This window comes from Loxodonta africana, chromosome X (assembly GCF_030014295.1).
Source record: "Loxodonta africana isolate mLoxAfr1 chromosome X, mLoxAfr1.hap2, whole genome shotgun sequence".
NCBI classification, from domain to species: Eukaryota; Metazoa; Chordata; class Mammalia; order Proboscidea; family Elephantidae; genus Loxodonta; species Loxodonta africana.
The window spans coordinates 177,760,738-177,779,286 of record NC_087369.1 but is presented as its reverse complement, the minus strand read 5'-3'; the positions used below and the strand labels follow the sequence as shown (position 1 = coordinate 177,779,286).

General features: G+C 39.1%; 1 protein-coding gene across 3 annotated transcripts in view; it reads right to left on the bottom strand.

The window, feature by feature from the left end:
- The window catches only part of BRCC3 (BRCA1/BRCA2-containing complex subunit 3), a 66,777-nt gene that overhangs the window by 46,150 nt on the left and 2,078 nt on the right, over window positions 1-18,549 (bottom strand). For 2 of the 3 annotated variants that reach the window (XM_003421746.4, XM_003421747.4), the window contains exons 3-7: window positions 17,024-17,078; window positions 12,707-12,826; window positions 10,798-10,885; window positions 7,518-7,606; window positions 6,498-6,553 (exon numbers count right to left, since the gene is read on the bottom strand). In XM_003421746.4, the coding sequence (XP_003421794.1) occupies window positions 6,498-6,553; window positions 7,518-7,606; window positions 10,798-10,885; window positions 12,707-12,826; window positions 17,024-17,078 (408 nt within the window). Of the gene's footprint in view, window positions 1-6,497; window positions 6,554-7,517; window positions 7,607-10,797; window positions 10,886-12,706; window positions 12,827-16,375; window positions 16,521-17,023; window positions 17,079-18,549 lie in introns of those variants that run through there. The other variant, XM_064277827.1, reaches the window with a different exon arrangement.

Sequence of the window (18,549 nt, the reverse complement as noted above, 5' to 3'; positions counted from 1 at the left end):
GTCTTTTTTCTCCCACAGAGTTGCTGAATATGTTCGATCCGCCAACCTTTTGGTTAGCAGCCGAGCACTTAACCCTGCGCCATCTTTTTTTTTTTTTTTTTACATCTATATATACTGAAAACCATATTAAACAGTGTTATGTTTTGCTTTCAAATGCCTTTGGCCTCCGTGGTTTCTGATGAGAAATAGACTGTTAATCTTATTGAGGATTCCTTGTATGTGATGAATGCCTTCTGCCTTCCTGCCTTCAAGACTCTGTATTTAGCTTTTGGCGGTTTGATTATAACGTGTCTCAGTGTGGATCTCTTTGAGTTTATTCTGCTGTGGGTTTATTAAACTTCTTGGATGTGTATATTCACGTTTCCCAACAAATTTGGTTAGTTTTCAGCCATTACTTTGTCAAAATATTATGTTCCTTTCTCTCTCTCTTTCCCCTCTAGAATGGTGTCCCACATGTTTCTTAGGCTTTGTTCATTTTTCTTCATTCTTTTTTCCTATTCTTCAGACTGGATAATATCAATTGACCCATTTTCAAGTTCGCTAATTCTTTCTTCTACCTGCTGAAACCTGCTGTTGAACTTCTCTAGTAAAATTTTCATTTTCATTACTGTACTTTTCAACTCCAGTATTTCTACTTGGTTTCTTTTTATAATTTCTGTATCTTTAATGGTATTCCCTATTTGGTGGACACTGTTCTGGTTTCTTCTAGTTCTTTGTTCATGATTTCCTTTAGCTTTTTGAGGATATTTAAAATAGTAGATTTAAAGTATTTGTTTAATAAATCCAATGTATTGGTCTTCTCACTATTAATTTCTTTTTTTTCTTGTGTATGGGTCATACCTTTTTTTTTTTAATGCCTTGTGATTTTTTGTTGAAAACTGGGCATTTGGGATATTATAAAGTGGCAACTCTGGAAACCAGAGTCTTTCCCCTTTCCAGGGTTTCTTGTTGCTCCTCTTGTAATTTTTTATTTTGTTGTTGTTAATATACACAGCAGAACATACACCAATTCAACAGTTTTTACGTGTACAATTCAGTGACATTGATTACTTTCAGTTGTGCATTCTCACCCACCTTTTCTGAGCTGCTCCTCCCTTGTTAACATAAACTCACCACCCCTGAGGGTCCTACCTAACCTTTTTGACTTGCTGTTGTCAATTTGATCCCATATAGATCTATTGATGGGCATTTGTTTCCACCTTTTGGCTATCGTGAATAGTGCTGCAATGAACATTGGTGTATGCCTTAGAGTTTTTGCTTTTTTGTAGTCCTTTTTGTTTATGTGTTTAGTGGCTCTCCTGAACTAATTTTATAAAATCTGTATTCTTTGTCATGTGTGGGTACCGAAGTCCATTCTGTTAGCTTAATGGTCAGCTACAGGTTTGATAGAGATTTTCAAATGTACTGAGATTAGATTTTTTCCCCTTGATTAAGTACTTGCTTGGTTGCTATAAACTTATTTTTAGTTTCTTGTGGTTCGATCAACATGATTTAGAAAGTTTTTGCCAGTTTGTTCACTGCTTTTGTGGAGGGATAGGATTTTGGAGTTCCCTGATCCACCACTTTTGCTGATATCATTCCCTGTGTTCACTTTTTGGTCAATCTTTCTTTTTCTCTCTTTTCTTCTGATTGGATAGTTTCTATTCATCTGTCATCAAAATGTACTTGTTATCATCTCCGTTCTGCCATCCAGTGAATTTTGTATTTTGGTTCCTGTATTTTCCAGTTCTAAAAATTGCACTTGCTTATTCTTTATGTCTTTATTTGCTGAGACTTTCTATTGAAACATTAGTTGTAAGAGTGTTTGCAATTGCTGTATTGCACAATATTGTAATAAAAAAAAAACCCAGTGCCGTCGAGTCGATTCTAACTCATAGCGACCCTATAAGACAGAGCAGAACTGCCCCATAGAGTTTCCAAGGAGTGCCTGGCGGATCTGAACTGTGGCGTAGTGGTTAAGTGCTATGGCTGCTAACCAAGAGGTGGGCAGTTTGAATCTGCCAGGCGCCCCTTGGAAACTCTATGGGGAAGTTCTCTGTCCCATTAGGGTAGCTAAGAGTCGGAATGAACTCGACGGCAGTGGGTTTTTTTTTATTATTGTAATAAAAAATAAACCAGTGTAAAAAAAAATTTTTTTTAATAGCTACTTTAAAATCTTCATCAGATAATTCCTACATTTGTATCATCTCGGTGTTGGCATCTGTTGATTATATTTTTCCACATAAGTTGAAATTTTCATGGTTTTTAATATGCTGAGTAAATCTGGATTGTATCCTGGGTGTTTTGAACATTATGTTAAGAGGCACTGCAACTTGGAGAATGTTATTTTTGTTTTAGCAGGCAATTCACTTAGCCAGGTTCAGGTTGTAATTTCCAAAGCCTTCTAAAGGCTGTGGTTTTCTATATCCTTTCAGGTCAGAGCCTTTGGATCTTTCCTGCATGTGTGCCAGCCAGTGGTAAGAATGGGATCTATGTGGTTTTCTTGGGTATGTTATTAGGATCAGATTCATGCATACATGGCTCATGGATAAGCCCAGGAATTCCTAAACTACAAAGTTGCTTTCTGAAGCTCCCCCGTTTCTGTGATTTCCCAGAGGCCATCCCTTTCATTTTCCTGGCAGAAACTTGGGCATATAGTTACTCCTCTATTTTGTGTTCTTCCATGATTGGGCCTGCATCTACACTAACAACATAAAGAAGTTTTTCTCCTAATTAATAAACTGGGAGGAAATATGGCAGCTGTTGTTAAGATTGCTGTCCCAGAGCAAAACACCTGAACTCTAGCATTTAGTGATTCCCAAGCAAAATGGCTGGTTCCCCAAAGTGAAGCCTTCTGGTGACAAACCAAGGCCAGAAATAACGAGCTACCATTCAGCTTTTTGCTGCCTCATTCTTAAAAATGGGTGGGCAAGAAAGTTTAAAAAAAAATTACCACAGAACAACTGAAAAAAATAGAATAAAACTTAAAATATATCAATACTGATAAAACAACAGAATGTTGTGAAATGGGCATAGCCAACAAATAAGGGAAAAATTCTTGGAAAGGAAAAATATAAAACTATCAAAGTAAAAAATATTATAAAAGGGTTAGAAGATGAAATCAATGAAATATCTGAGAAATTAGAACAAAAAAAGAGATGGAAAATATGAGTAAAAAGAGTCACTAAGGTTAATCTAGGGCTTTAATATCTGACTACTAGGAATTACAGAAAGAGAAAAAAGGAAAACGGGGAGGAATTATCCAAGAATAGAGAAAAGTATGTGAACCATTTGTCCTGCTAAATTACAGGGAGAAGGAGAGAAAGAGCTACAGTAGTGGAAGCCAGTCAGGTAGTTCCTTATGCTGGGGCATCAAGTCCATAAGAGGAGTACACTGGGTGAGTTAAGGAGAACACCGAGTAGAAGGACCCCTGCCTTGATTCCCATATGGAACTCTGAGAGGAAACCACGTAGCATACACGAAATAGTAAAATAGCATGGACAGGCCACAAGAAGGTCCAGTTTACACTTCCAAGACACCTTTCATTCTTATGTGAGGTGACCGTCAGTTGAGGACCAGCAATCTTGCCATGAAACCCACTATAGCAACAGCAAGATGACCTGGTTCAGAAGGTGAATGGGAGATGTGGAAGAGAGTCACTCATTCAAGTCTGTAGCTCCAGAGAGAGCCAAGGTAAAGCTCAGTTAGTAGGGAGACGCTATAGGATCCTGACCTAACCAAGAGAGAATTCTCACTTCATCACCTGCATACATCAGAAATGGATGATAACAGAACAGCTCAGGAAGTAGAGTGGGAACAGCTATACTTCAGCATTTCCCCAATACTTCAGATGATGTCTTAGAGATGAACATGGGAGTAAGAGAAGTAGATGAATGAATGAGAAGTTATCCCTCAAAGACTGATCTAAACTTAAAGAGACTTCAAATTAAGGAATTGGACTGAGTTACAAATAAGACTGTCTTTCCGCAGGAACCAGGTAGATTGTGGATTGTTTTATCTGGGAATACAAAAGAAAACAATAGGAGAAACTTCCCAGAGCTGAAGGACAATTGTCATGAGACTGAAAGTGTCCAGCAGTATGAATGAGAAAATAGCCATACCCTGTATATAGCATGGTAAAATTCACAACATAAAGGATAAAAAGAAGCTCCTAAAGCCTTTCTGAGAGCAAAAAAGGTCATCTACAAAAGAACGAGAATCAGAGTCACGAAAGTCTTCATCAGTAATACTGGATGTTTAAAAACAATGAAACAATGCCTTCAAAGTTCTGAGGAGGGAAAAAAGTCTATTTGGAACTCTTTATCCAGAAAGGTTATTAATTACTAATAGAAACATTTTCAGATAAATGTGGGCTTAGAAAATTTAGCTCAAATGCACACATTTCTTAGGAAGTTACTTGAAGGTTTTTTCCAGCAAAATGAAAGATGATTCAATGGATTTAACCCAGGAAAAAAATAAAGGAAAGTCCCAGGATATCAACTGTACAGCAGGCCTAGAGAATAGACCAGATTAGGGTAGGAGGGTAGAGGGCTCCAGTGAGCAGCCTGAGGAAAAACAGGAATTCCAAAGATTTTTATATTACTCCTAAGAATTTGGAACTTTGGGAAGTGAAAAAGGCACATAAATTAAAGGGAAAAAAAATTTGAAGCCCCATGAGAAAGCAAAAATCTATAAAAGAAAGGGAATTATAGCACTTTTTTTTTTTTTTACTTTACATTATTTAACAAGGAGCCCTGGTAGCGCTACGGTTAAGAACTCAGCTACCAACTGAACAGTCAGCAGTTCAAACCCACCCAGCAGCTCTGTGGGAGAAAGACCTGTCGGTCTGCTCCCGTAAAGATTACAGGCTAGAAAACCATATGGGCAGTTCTACTCTGTTGCATGGGCTTGCTATGAATCGAAATTGACTCTATGGCACCTAACAACAACAATAATAATATAAACACTTAATTTCCTTAGAATTCACAAATAGACAAAGCACAGAGAACACAATTATGGCTACAGCACAGAATATATAGATATCTGCAACTGTGAAAATATAAAGGTTTATGGCAAAATATAAATAACAATAGGGACTCAAAAGATATTGTCTATTTTCTATCGTTGATAGGATAAATAAAGGGGTAAACATTACTTAAGGCTAGAAAATAACCAAGAGAAGAACGAAAAAATAGTAATATAACTATATTGGGAAAAATGGAGATGGGGTAGTTAAGTGAACTAAATTCTAATTTGTGAGAGCAAAATAACATAATAATAATGAGAACAATAGATAACATCTAAAATTGGTAAATTAAGAAATAGTATCATCAGTATACTATAGAGAGATATCACAGTAAACACCAGAAGAACTAAAAGCAAAATTAGAAGTGTTTCCTTCTGAAGAGTGAGACTATTCATTGTAAGCTCTTCTGAACCATTTGATATCTTTATATATCTGTACCTATTGCTTTGATTATAATGTTGAAAATTAATATTTTTTAACTAGGTAACACTTTCATACGGTTCCACATTTCAAAGCTATAAAAAAAGATACAATGAAAACTCTCCCTACCCTTTGCTCCCCCATACCCAGTTCTTCTCTGCAGAGGTGACCGATATGTTTCCTTTCAATTATTCAGTGCATTTAAAAGCAAACATGTGAGTGTGTGCATGTATATATTTCTCTTCTACGTCTTTTTACACAAAAGGTAACGTACTATACACACTGTTCTCCTACCATGTCTTTCTGCTTTAACAGTGTATGTTGGAGATATTTCTGTATTATTACAGAGCCTCCTCACAGGTTATTTTTATGGCTGTATAATATTTTGCTATAATATGGATGCATCACAATTCATTTAATCAGCTCTGTACTGACAGACACCTAAATTTTTTTTTCAAATTTTTGCTATTTCAGACAATGCTATAATAATAAATTGATAAGTATTAGGAAGAAAATTTAAGACAGTCTTTGCTTCTGTCTCCCAATTAGACAATGAATTTGGTTTTTATCTCTGCATCCTCAGTGTCTACCATGGTACTTGGCATATACCTAGTAGGCACTCAATAAAGATTTGTTAATTTAGGTTAACTTGAATTAAAATGAGGAAACGGATCTATATAAACATTAAATGAGCTACTTTAATTCTGAAATCTAGTCTACAGCACAACAAAGACAAGAATCTATACAAATCTGCTTGCTCAGAGAAAGGAAAAGGAGAACAGGAAATGTGGGATAGAACTGTGGTGATGGTAATTACAATTAAGAGACTGCTTATATATTTTATATATTTAAAAAAAAATTTTTTTTATTTTACCCTAGCTTCATAGATCCCCAGTGTCCCAGCTGCTAAACAGATTCTCATTCCTCACAGAGATGTTACTACATAGAGGGAGACTACATAGCTCTTAGGTCTTATCACCAGTGACAGAAATAAAATGAAACAAAAACCAGTCAGTCCCCTATACTAGAGATTAGCCCACCAATCCATACATACTTCTCTGTCATACTTACTCTGAGCTCTTTTGGGCCTGTATGGATTGGAAGCAAGTGTACAGCACTCGGCCAGTCTAACAAGAAAAAAAAATTGAAACGAATGTCACACAAAGGAGGATTAATATTGAGAAGGCACTAGCAATTTAGTAGACTCTAACCAAAAACCCAAAGCCGCAAATCAATTTCTGTAAGAAAGATCGTATATTCAGCCAGACATCTGATCATGAGACAACAGCTGATGAGCATGAGAAGGAAGAAATTCAGAACTGCTAGGCTGGCAGTTTACAAACTTTTTCAACAACTATTCACAATGGAAATAAATTTATGATGACAAAGACAAAAGCATTTAAAAATAAAGTAAAAAGTTCAAACACTGAACTTTGATATATTTTCGAAAAAGAGCGTTCATTATTAACACAGATTCTGAGAATATAATGAACTTACTAAATGATAGGCCATTCTTGATATTCTTGGCAAAATTCATACCTACAATGTTAAACACTCATTCTTTTTGTTTGAACTGATACATATTGAAACCTCTTGATGTGAACATAAAATTCAAACAGAAGCACTCTGAACTGCTACCACTGATTTCTCCCCTACCCCCTACTCCAGTCTATTGTCAACACAGCAGTCAGAGGGATCCTCCTGCAAGAAAGCCAAATGACTTACCATCTAAATTGGGACACTTCTGAGAATGAAAGGAAGTGCTAACTGAACAGGCCACTGGGATAACAGGATACAACTGGGACTGGTGAAGATACCCTGCAATTTCTCTCCCTTTTCCTCTCTTGGCTGCAGCCACACCGACTTCCTCAATGTTCCTTAGGGTCTTTGCACTGGCTATTTCCTCTGCCTGGAAAGCTCCTCCCCAAGAAAACCACAAGATGCACTCCCTCACCTTCTTCAGATCCTGACTCAAATGTTCCCTTTTCATAGAAACCTTACCTGGCTACCCTATCAAAATTGCGAAGAATTTTTTTTCCTATTCTGTGTGTGTATAAACACACGCACACACACACACACACACACAAATACCTTTGTGTTTTTATCTTCTATGAAACAGGAAAAAATCAGTCCTACAAAGCCTTGATCCATCATCTGGTACATGGCTTGTGTACGAACATCTGCAAATAAACAAAAATAAAAATCTTCTGTCAGTAAACCGTATCTCTCTGGATTAAGATTCTACATGAAGAACAGGGATATATCCTAAGGACAATATGGTTGTCAAAGTACAAACATTTTACTAGTTTAAGGAACTTCTAACATATTACACAATCACTCATTTATTAGGCTTATTATGTCTTGCTCTACTTCAAAGTAGTAGGCTCTTAATGAATCTTTACTAATAATAAATGACATATTATTTAGCTGGTTCTGTCTACCCTCACTAAAATGTAAGCTCCATGAAGGCAGTGGTTTAGTTCAATAATTGATATGTTGCCTGTACTGATGACTCTGGCTAGAATATAGAAAATATTTTCTATATATGTATTTGAAGGAACCCTGATGATGCAATGGTTAAATGCTTGGCTGTTAACTGGAAGGTTGGAAGTCCAAACCCACCACCTGCTTCTCAGGAGAAAAGACCTGGCAATCTGCTCCTGTAAAGATAACAGCCTAGGAAACCCTATGGGGCAGTTCTACTCTGTCACATAGGGTTGCTATGCGTTGGAATTGACTTGATGGCACACACCAACGATGATATATGTACTTAATTTATTTATGCTGCATCTTAAAATAGAAAAAGCTGGAGAAGTTTCCAAAAGACAAAATTTAGAAAAAAAGGGAGAAGGATTTGTATATTACGACAAAAGTTTTTTAAAAAAAAACAGGGATTAATCACACTGCAAAAACAAAGGCGTGTGCCCATATGTTTAATATGAAGACATAGCTTTTCAGCTATTCCTGACACCAGTGTTGTGAGCGTCTCGCTCTTGGCTTCTATTTCCACCAGTAGCCTCTTTTCTCAGAGATTAGTCTGTATTTGTGAATTGTAGTTTCAAGCAAGTGGTCTCCTGCCTTCATCAGTGAAGCGTTTATTCCCTGAGATTTTGAAAACCACCACCACCTCCAAAATGCCAAACCCTAGGATGCAGTTTAGTCACTAGTGTTCAATGCATCAAATCTATTCTTGAGGTGGTCTCTAAATTCATGTGGGATATACTCAAGGTCATATTTTGGCTCTCATGGACTTGCTCTAATTCTCTTCAGTTTCAGCTTGAACTTGCATATAAGCAATTGCTGGTCTGTTCCATAGTTCAGCCTGATGCTATTGAGTTTTTCCATCATCTCTTTCCACAGATGTAGTTGATTTGATTCCTGTGTATTCCATCTGTCCAGGTCCACATGTATAGTCTCTGTTTATATACATATTTTTAAATTTCTATTGTGCTTTAAGTGAAAGTTTACAAATCAAGTCAGGCTCTCACATAAAAACTTATATACACCTTGCTACATACTCCCAATTGCTCTCCCCCTAATGAGACAGCCTGCTCCCTCCCTCCACTCTCTCTTTTCGTGTCCATTTCGTCTGTTTATATTCGTGAAAAACGGTATTTGCTATGAAGAAGCTGTTGGTCTTGCAAAATTCTATCATGTGATCTCCTGCATCGTTTCAATCACCAAGGCCATATTTTCTAACTACTGATCGTTCTTCGTTTCCAATTTTCGCATCCCAATCACCAGTAATTATCAATGCACCTTGATTGCATGTTTGATCAATTTCAGACTGCAGAGGTGGTTAAAAATCTTCAATTTTCTCATCATTGGCGTCAGTAGTTGGTGCATGTCAGTTATCTAGTGCCACTATAACAGAAATATCAGAAGTGGATGGTTTCAACACAAAGAAGTTTATTCTCTCATGGTCTAGTAGGCTAGAAGTCTAAATTCAGACCATCAGCTCCAAGGGAAGGCTTTCTCTCTCTGTCAGCTCTGGAGGAAAGTCCTTATCATCAATCTTCCCCTGAACTAGGAGCTTCTCAGCGCAGAGACCCCAGATCCAAAGGACATGCTGTTCTCCTAGCTCTTGTTTCTTGGTGATATGAGGTCTCCAAATATTTCTGCTCACATTTTTTCTATCTTGAAACAGACTGACTTAAGACACAACCTAATCTTGTAGATTGAGTCCTACCTCATTAACGTCATAGAGGTAGGATTTATAACACACAGGAAAATCACATGGGATGACAAAATGGTAGATTTTCTCACAATACTTGGAAGCATGGACTAGCCAAATTGACATACACATTTTTAGGGGACATAATTCAATCCATAACAGTCCGTAAATTTGAATAATAGTCATATTTTAACTGGTTTTCCTTCAGGACAGATCTTGAAATGTTCTCTTTGTCGATGACTGTGATGCCATTCCTCTTTAAACTGTCATTTCCAGCACAGCAGAAAATATGATTGTCCGATTCAAAATGGCCAATAACAATTAATTTCAGTTTACTAATACCTAGGATATTGATCTTTATGCATTCTATTTCATTTCTGATGACTTCCAATTTTTCTAGGTTCATACTTCATATGGTCCATGTTCTGATTATTAATGGATGTGTGCAGCTGTCTTTTCTCAGTTTGAATTGTGCCACCTCAGCAAATGAAGGTCCAGAAGGCTTTATTCCATCCATGTCAGTAAGGTCGACTCTACTTTGAGGCGGCAGCTCTTCCCCAGTCATCTTTTAAATGCCTAACCTGAGGGGCTCATCTTCTGGCACTATACCAGACAATGTTCCACTGCTATTCATAAGGTTTTCACTGGCCAATATTTTCAGAAGTAGACTGCCAGGTCCTTCTTCCTTGTCTGTCTTAGTATGGCTGCTTCACTGAAACCTACCAATTATGGGTGACCCTGCTGGTATTTGAAATACTGGTGGCATAGCTTCCAGCATCACAGCAACACGCAAGCCACCACAGCATGAGAAACTGACAGACGTGTGAGGACCTTTTCTCTGACAAGAGATAAAAGGAGAAGCAAGCAGAGCGAGAAGGACCTCATACCACCAAGAAACAAGTGCCAGGAGCGGAGTACATCCTTTGGACCTGGGGTCCCTGTGCTGAGAAGCTCCTAGACCAGGGAAGATTGATTGACGAGGATGACAGAGACAGAAAGCCTTCCCCTAGAGCTGGTGTCCTGAATTTGGGCTACTAGCTTACTAGACTGTGAGAGAATGAATTTCTGTTTGTTAAAGCCATCCACTTGTGGTACTTCTGTTATAGCAGGACTACATAACTAAGACATAGCTACGTAATAGAAAAGCAAAAATAATATTCATAAGAAAAATTAACACTGCAATCACCTAATACTTACCAACATGGGAAGGCCAAACAGTTATATGAGGATGGGAATGATACCAGCCCACAACTCTCATGGGGCGACCTGTTAGTTCAGCCAATCTGTGTGTCTGTCAAGGTATTTTCCAAATGAGAGAACAAAATTTGTGATGCTTTATAAAGGCTCAGAAAGCATCTTGAGGTTTAACACAAACCTATTATGATTTAATGCCAACAAAAGAATGAAATAAAGTTGATGCTCAGATTTCTCAGATTACCCATTTAAAGTCAAAGTTTTTTTTTAAATAAAATGCATATGGTTTCTATTACTGTATATATTTAATTATATCCCGTTAATCCAATTTAGCTAATGTTTGATCACTCAAATACTTATCACTGTGCTATGTGAAAAGCTTATCTAAATCTACAACAGAGAGGAAAATATTCTTTTGAGGATATATCTAGACAAATGGAGAGATTAAAATGGGGACCTTTATTCATCCGGTATCTGAAAAGCACTGAAGTTACAACTGTTGACAAACTCTATCTAGGCCCAGGCCATGGAATAGGGAGAAGAAATGAAGCTGGGCTCCCTAGTTGAGGAGACAGAACTGAGAGTGTAGGTGGCTAGGACTTGCAGGGCACGTGAAAACCAGAGGTTGGCAGTTCAAATCCAACAGTCACTCCTTGGAAAGCGTATGGGGCAGTTCTACCCTGTCTTATAGGGTTGCTATGAGTCAGAATTAACTTGACAGCAAGGGGTTTGTGTTTTTTTTTTTTAAACAGGTACCAGAGAGGAGATAGCTGCAGAGGGAATGAAGCCTGGAGATGAGCAGAGGGTCACCTGGAGTATGTAGCAGAGTCCTGATCAGCATATGACTGAAGAGACTCCGAGAGTCCATGGGAAGGACCCCTGGAAAGGGTTAACGGCGGTAACCACGCCCAGCAGGGCCAAGCAGGACCAGGAATAGCACCTGTCCCTTTCCACTGGAACGGAAAACCTCAGGATCCAGGAGCCATGGGGTAGAGTACTCAGCAGTGAGGAAACATTCATGCTACCCTGAAAGCCGCTCGGGTCCCACTGAGCAAATCTTAAAAGCAAGGCTCAAAAGGAACATACTGTTTCCAAAACTCTTAAGAGCATCCTGGAAAAAGACAAAAATATCAGGTACCCAAGGTAAAATTCACCATGTCTGACATCCAGTCTAAAATAACCAGGCCTTCAAAGAAGCAGGAGACACAGAACAGATTAGTGGTTGACAGATAAATGGCGAATGGCCGTGAGCGGGGGAGGGTGTAGTGGTAAGGGGATGGTGTGCCTATAAAAGGATAGCAGGAAGGGGAGATCTGTTAGTGATGGGAAAGTTGTGTCTTGGCTGCTGCAGGGGATACACAAATGTACACACAAAATAGCACAGAACTACACTTATACTATATCAATGTCAATTTTCTGGTTTTCATATCATACTATAGTTATGTAAGATGTAACCTTCAGGAGGAAGCTGGAGGAAGGATATAAGAAGCCCCTCTGCACTATTTTTGCAACTTCCTATGAACCTAGAATTATTTCAAAAGTTTTTAAAAAAGAGTTAAATTAATTAATAAAATATAAAATGCAAAAGGTATACACCATAACAAGAGGAAGATGAAAGGGATTCAATAGAGTTCAATGTCATAAGATTTGATTCTGGGATCTTTCAGCGTTTAGGAACATGAATGTTAGAAATTTCTAATTCTTCCAATAAAATCCATTCAAAAAGGAGAGATGGAGAGAAATTCTGATTAACCAAGCAATCAGATCTAAGGGGTAAATAAGAAAACTGGGGAACAGTCACCAGAAGGAAAATTCATGAAACTGCCTAATACAGAATGATGACAGTAAACAGGCCAATCTGACCCAGAAGCCCCGGAGCATGTAAAAGTTTCTCATTGACCACTAAGGATATCTCTGCCTCTGTTGAAGCCGCAGACAGCTGCTCTGGAGAAATTTCCACTCGATCCTTCCTCTTATCGGAACGTCGCAAGATGATGACAGAATGAATGTGAATAATCTTCACAGTGTCAACCTAAAGGAAAATCCACAGAAATGTTTATTTCTATCTCTCACCAATAACACCTCCCTTCTACCATTAGAATTGCATTTTATTACATTATCAGGTTAAAGATTCCATTTTAGAAAACTGACATTTTTCTAGTAACAAAATGTTTCAATAAAAGACATCTAACCTCAATATATACATTTCAGGAACAAAAATATAAAGGCTAGTATTTAGATCAAGGAAGGATCTGATAAATGATTAATTAATGAACACTTGATTTACAATTACGTAAAAGACATTGTGTCACACAAAGGAGTACAAGTCAGAGTCTCTGACTTCAAAGTGCTAACAATATGGTCGTGCAGCAAGTAACATACATGGTAAGGCTAAGAAAGATGGTTTGGGTAAGAATGTGTAGGGCCTCAAATGCCAAGCCATGATTTACAAGATGAACTGGAGGGAAGGAAAATATTTCAGATAGCCTGGATGTGAAGTAATGAGAAAGTATTGGACGAAGTAGATGACAGAGATGGTGGAAAGAAACAGATTTGACTACCTATTGGGTGAGCTCTTTTTCATCCTTTAAATTCCCTGATGATCTGAGAAAGAATTAATCATTCTCCCCTCCATACAATTTCTTTTATTACATACACACACATTTCTGTTAGAGTATATATTATATTGTGCTCTATGTATTTTCATATTTTTCACTCCTAATAGACTATAAGCTCCTTAAGAACAGGGACCATATTTTATTTATGTTTTTATCCCTAGCAACCAGCACAGTATCTAGCAGGCACAAAGTATGTAATACTTTAAGTTCAAAGTAATAATGTCTTTTATGTTTATATTACAACAAAATATAAATTTAAAAAGATAAGGTTGAGGAGCCTCTGCTTCAGGGCATATACAGTAGCTTGAGCTTGAGCAATGTTCCTGCCAAAAACAAATGGAATAAATTAGCAAAAATATCTGTTGAAAGGCATCAGAGAACTATTGAAGCAACGAGGGTCAGGATCTGGAGAGAGAACCAGAGAGAGATGAGCAAGAAGTATGCAGTGCTTCTTCCCTGGGGGCATTTGGTGATTCCAGGCACAGGGCAAAAGGCAGAGAATTCAGAATTTATCCATGTAGAGGGCTGGTACTGAGAGTCAAAGAAATCAAAGGTAGACTAAGCCTTTCCAAAACTGTGACCCAGCCTGGTGTACATGTAATACTTGAAGGGATACTGTGTTTAGTTATCTAGTGCTACTATATTATTTTTACTATAACAGAAATACCAGAAGTGGATGGCTTTAAACAAAGAGAAATGTAACTCTCTCAGTCTGGGGGGCTAGACGTCCAAATTCAGGGTGCCAGCTCCAGGGGAAGGCTTTCTTTCTCTGTTGACTCTGGGGGGAAGGTCCTTGTCATCAATCTTCCTCTGGTCTGGGAGCTTCTCAGCACAGGGACCCTGGGTCCAAAGGACGTGCCTCTCTCCTGGTTCTTCATTCTGGGTGGTAGGAGGCCCCTCTGTCTCTCTGTTCACTTCTCTTTTTTGTATCTCAAAAGAGATTGACTCAAGATATGCAGATTGAGTCCTGCCTCATTAACATAACTGCCAGCTATTCCACCTCATTAACATCATAGAGGTTATAATTTACAACACATAGGAAAATCACAACAGATGACACAATGGTGGACAATCACACAATACTGGGAATGATGGCCTAGCCAAGTTGAAACATACATATATTGGGGACACAATTCAATCCACAACAAATAGTGTTGGAGAATTTTCCAAAAGTGATGGAAGACATTAACTTTCAGATTCAAGAAGTATGGTAAATCCCAAGAAAGATAAATACAAATAAACCCATATCTAGTCACATCGTAATTGAACTGCCAAAGCCAAAAACTAATAATTAAAAGAAAAGATAAAAAGACACATGACCTTCCAAGGAGCAACAAATCTTTTCAACGGACAAATAAAAGTCCAAAGAGAATGGAATGACATCTGAGAGTGCTAAAAGAAAATATCTTCCAACCAAGAATTCTACATTCAAAGAATATATCCTTAGAAAAATGAAGTCAAAATGAAGACATTTTTCAATGCACAAAAACCAAGAAAATTCATTGTCAGCACATCTGTACTAAAAGAAATCTCTAGGGGATTCCATCTCCTACTTAAGTAAGAAAGGCACCAAGAAATACTCCACTGGAGGTAGCAATGAAATATGGCTGGAAAAGGAGAATAGGAAATCAAACCTCAGCGGGATTGATTGGAGAAGGTGATGAAATAATGATTGTAGTCCATTCTTTTAAGAAGTCTGGCTATTAAGGGAAGGATATAAGAGATGTAGGTTTGAGAAGTTGTTTTTCTTTCTGAACATGAGAGTAATTTAAACACATTTGTACGCTAAGCGGAAAGAGGCAACAGGAAAAGTTTGAAGACCTAGGAGAGAAGAGGTATATTTTATAAGCAAGGTCTCTGAGGAAGCAGTAGGATTTCACTTTGGCTAGGAAGAGGACTCCTTTCCCTGATATGGAAAGTGGTTAACACTGAGAAGTTTGTATATAAGGGTAACAAGTAAATGGATTTTTGCCCAATGGCTTTTATTACCTGTATCATCTGCTTGTCAGGAAGGGGAGAAAGTAACTAACCTTTATTGAATTTTCCAAAAGGATTAATTTTCAACAGACTGGAAGAGAAATAAACTAGTCCTATGAACCCTGGTGGTGCAGTGGTTAAAGCACTCGATTGATAACCAAAAGGTTGGTGGCTCAAAACTACCAGCTGCTCTGTGGGAGAAAGATGTGGCAGTCTGCTTCCATAAAGATTTACAGCCTTGAAAACACTATGAGGTCACTATGAGTCAGAATGGACCTGATGGCAGTGGGTTTTTGTTTAATAAGATGATTAGTTTGAGAAGCATTATACTAGACCATAAAGTCTGGGCTAGTCCATGGAAGGAATTAAAGCCAGAAAAGATGGGGTAGGGGTGCAGACCAGGAGAAAACTCAAGGTAGACAACTATGTTATTGACAGACTGCCTGTAAGAAGAGTGTGGACTCAGAATAAAGAAACAACAACGTTGTGAACCACATGTCAAAGTCTCAAGGAAAGTGGGAGAAGGACCAGACAATAGGCAGATGACAGCAACAAGGAAGACTTGAGAGTGGTGCCAGATACTGATTATTCATATTTATCAAGTAGTAATGTGCTACAAGGAGCCCTGGTGGAACAGTGGTTAAAGTGCTCAGCTGCTAACCAGAAGGTGGTGGTTGGAACCCACCAGCTGCTCTGCAGGAGAAAGATGTGGCAGTCTGCTTCTGTAAAGATTACGGCCTTGATCAAGGTACTTATGAGCCCAAGAGACAGAAAGGGCCACATGAACCAGAGACTACATCATCCTGAGACCAGAAGAACTAGATGGTGCCCAGCTACAACCGATGACTGCCCTGATGGGGAACACAACAGAGAACCCCTGAGGGAGCAGGAGAGCAGTGGGATGAAGACCCCAAATTCTTGTAAAAAGACCAGACTTAATGGTCTGGCTGAGACTAGAAGGACCCCGGCAGTCACAGCCCCCAGACCTTCTGTTGGCCCAGGACAGGAACCACTCCCGAAGCTGACTCTTCAGACATGGATTGGACTGGACAAGGTGTTGGAGAGGGATGCTGGTGAGGAGTGAGCTTCTTGGATCACGTGGACACTTGACACTATGTTGGCATCTCCTCCCTGGTGTGGAGATGAGAGGGCAGAGGGGGTCAGAAGCTGGCTGAATGGACATGGGGAATACAGGGTGGAGAGGAGGAATGTGCTGCCTCATTATGAGGAGAGCAGCTAGGAGTACACAGCAAGGTGTGCATAACTGTATCAGAGACCAACTTGATTTGTAAACTTTCACCTAAAGCACAATCAATAAGAAAAAAAAGATTTATGGCCTTGGAAACCCTATGGGGCAGTTCTACTCTGTCCTGTGGCGTGGCTATGAGTCGGAATCGCCTCGATAGCAAGGGGTTTGTTTGTTTTTTTTTGGATGTAATGTGCTACAAAGAACAAAAAATTAGGTTCTTTTCCTGGTGAGTAAATTCATAATCTGATTTTACTAGAAAGAACACCCCGCCCTGTCACAAATATGGGGCTGCACAAACTAGATTAACTGTTGGCTGACATCATTAGAGGATAGAAAGCCTTCCCCAATTGTGAATTTCCACTATACCAAATTGTAGTACACTTACCTTTTCAGCAACTGTTCGCATCTCAGTTCCAGTATATGCAAATTTTGAGTCACTCCTATTGGGGATAAATTAGGAAAAAAAAAAGAGCTGGGGTTCGGAATATAAAAAGGGATTAAAGCAAGATAACATGATTAGCAGTTCCTGCCCTGAAGCATTAGCAGTGACAAAGGAAGACGAGGGAAAGTAAACCGAGGCCTTGGAAGTTTGATCATACATCTGTTAGAAGCAATCTGGGACACATCTGTGTGCATAAAGTACTGGAATCCTGGGTACTGAGGAAGCAAGCTTGAGAAGGACATACTCTGCTCTGCTTCATAGTTTAAGTAAAGGTTACCCAAAGCTTTATCCACCTCAACCTTCCAAGCTGAAGTGGATCTCTGAGATCACTGGAGTTCCCAGGAGGGAGGCAGAAAGTCACTTGCAATTGAGATGGAGGGAAAGATGAACAGGGAGATGCCTCTTAAAACATATGTTATCTGCCACAAATATATTTCAGGGGAATGAGGACACAAAACATATTAAGCAACGCAGTGGAAAATAAAAGCATTATGTGTAAAATAGATTGATAGTGTTTTTAGTATGCAGCCTTATAATGAAACTCTACTTAAAAGAGCTTTTACAGGTTTACAAATGACCTTGATTGTCCCAACCGTATTTTTCATGGAAGCGCATACATATCTAAACAGAAAAAGTACAAAGTATGGCAGAAACCAACGATCAGGGTTGGGGTGCAAATCAAACCGGTTAAATAAGGGAGACCTGAGTTGCAATGGCAATTCAAAATACAGTGATGCAGAGCATAATGTCATTGAGACAATGTCCAACCACATATAGGGCCTTGGCCCCATAAGGGTTTTTTTTTTTTTTTAAGGGACAGTGGCTCTCCTTTGGTTTATTTCCACCTAATGGTTTTAATTGGAACCCAGGTGGCTAGTCGTTAAGAGCTCGGCTGCTAAACAAAAGGTCGGCAGCTGGAATCCACCAGGCGCTTCTCGGAAATCCTATGGGGCAGTTCTACTCTGTCCTATAGGGTCAGTATGAGTCAGAATCCACTTAACAGCAATAGATTTTTTTGTTTTTTAATGGTTTTAAAGACCCCAAATCTAGACTCTTGCAGCACTGGCCCACAGGTGGGATACAGGCAGGTGAGAGAGAGGACATGGCTCAGGGCACGAGCTGGGGGGGTGGGTGGGTGGTGGTGTTGCCTTGCCCAGGGTGCTCCTGTTCCTTAGGCCAAAATAGAATAGCTGGTGGGTCTGGGTGCTCTCTGCTCATTCCACCCTGTACTCCACCCACAACTCGGATTCCTCTGCTTTCTAAAGCAGTCCTGCTTCTCAATACTTAGCAGCTCACTGAAGTTCTTCCCTAAAAGCAAAGAAACTTCTGCCTCTTTTGGGAGGAAGTAAGCTGGCACCTCCCCTGCCCCCGCCCCCACCCCCCCACCCCACCTCCTCCCTAGTGACCATGCTCTGGCCACTCTTGATGGAATTGGAGCACCCTAGCTTCTTTCCTCAGTCTGGCTCCCC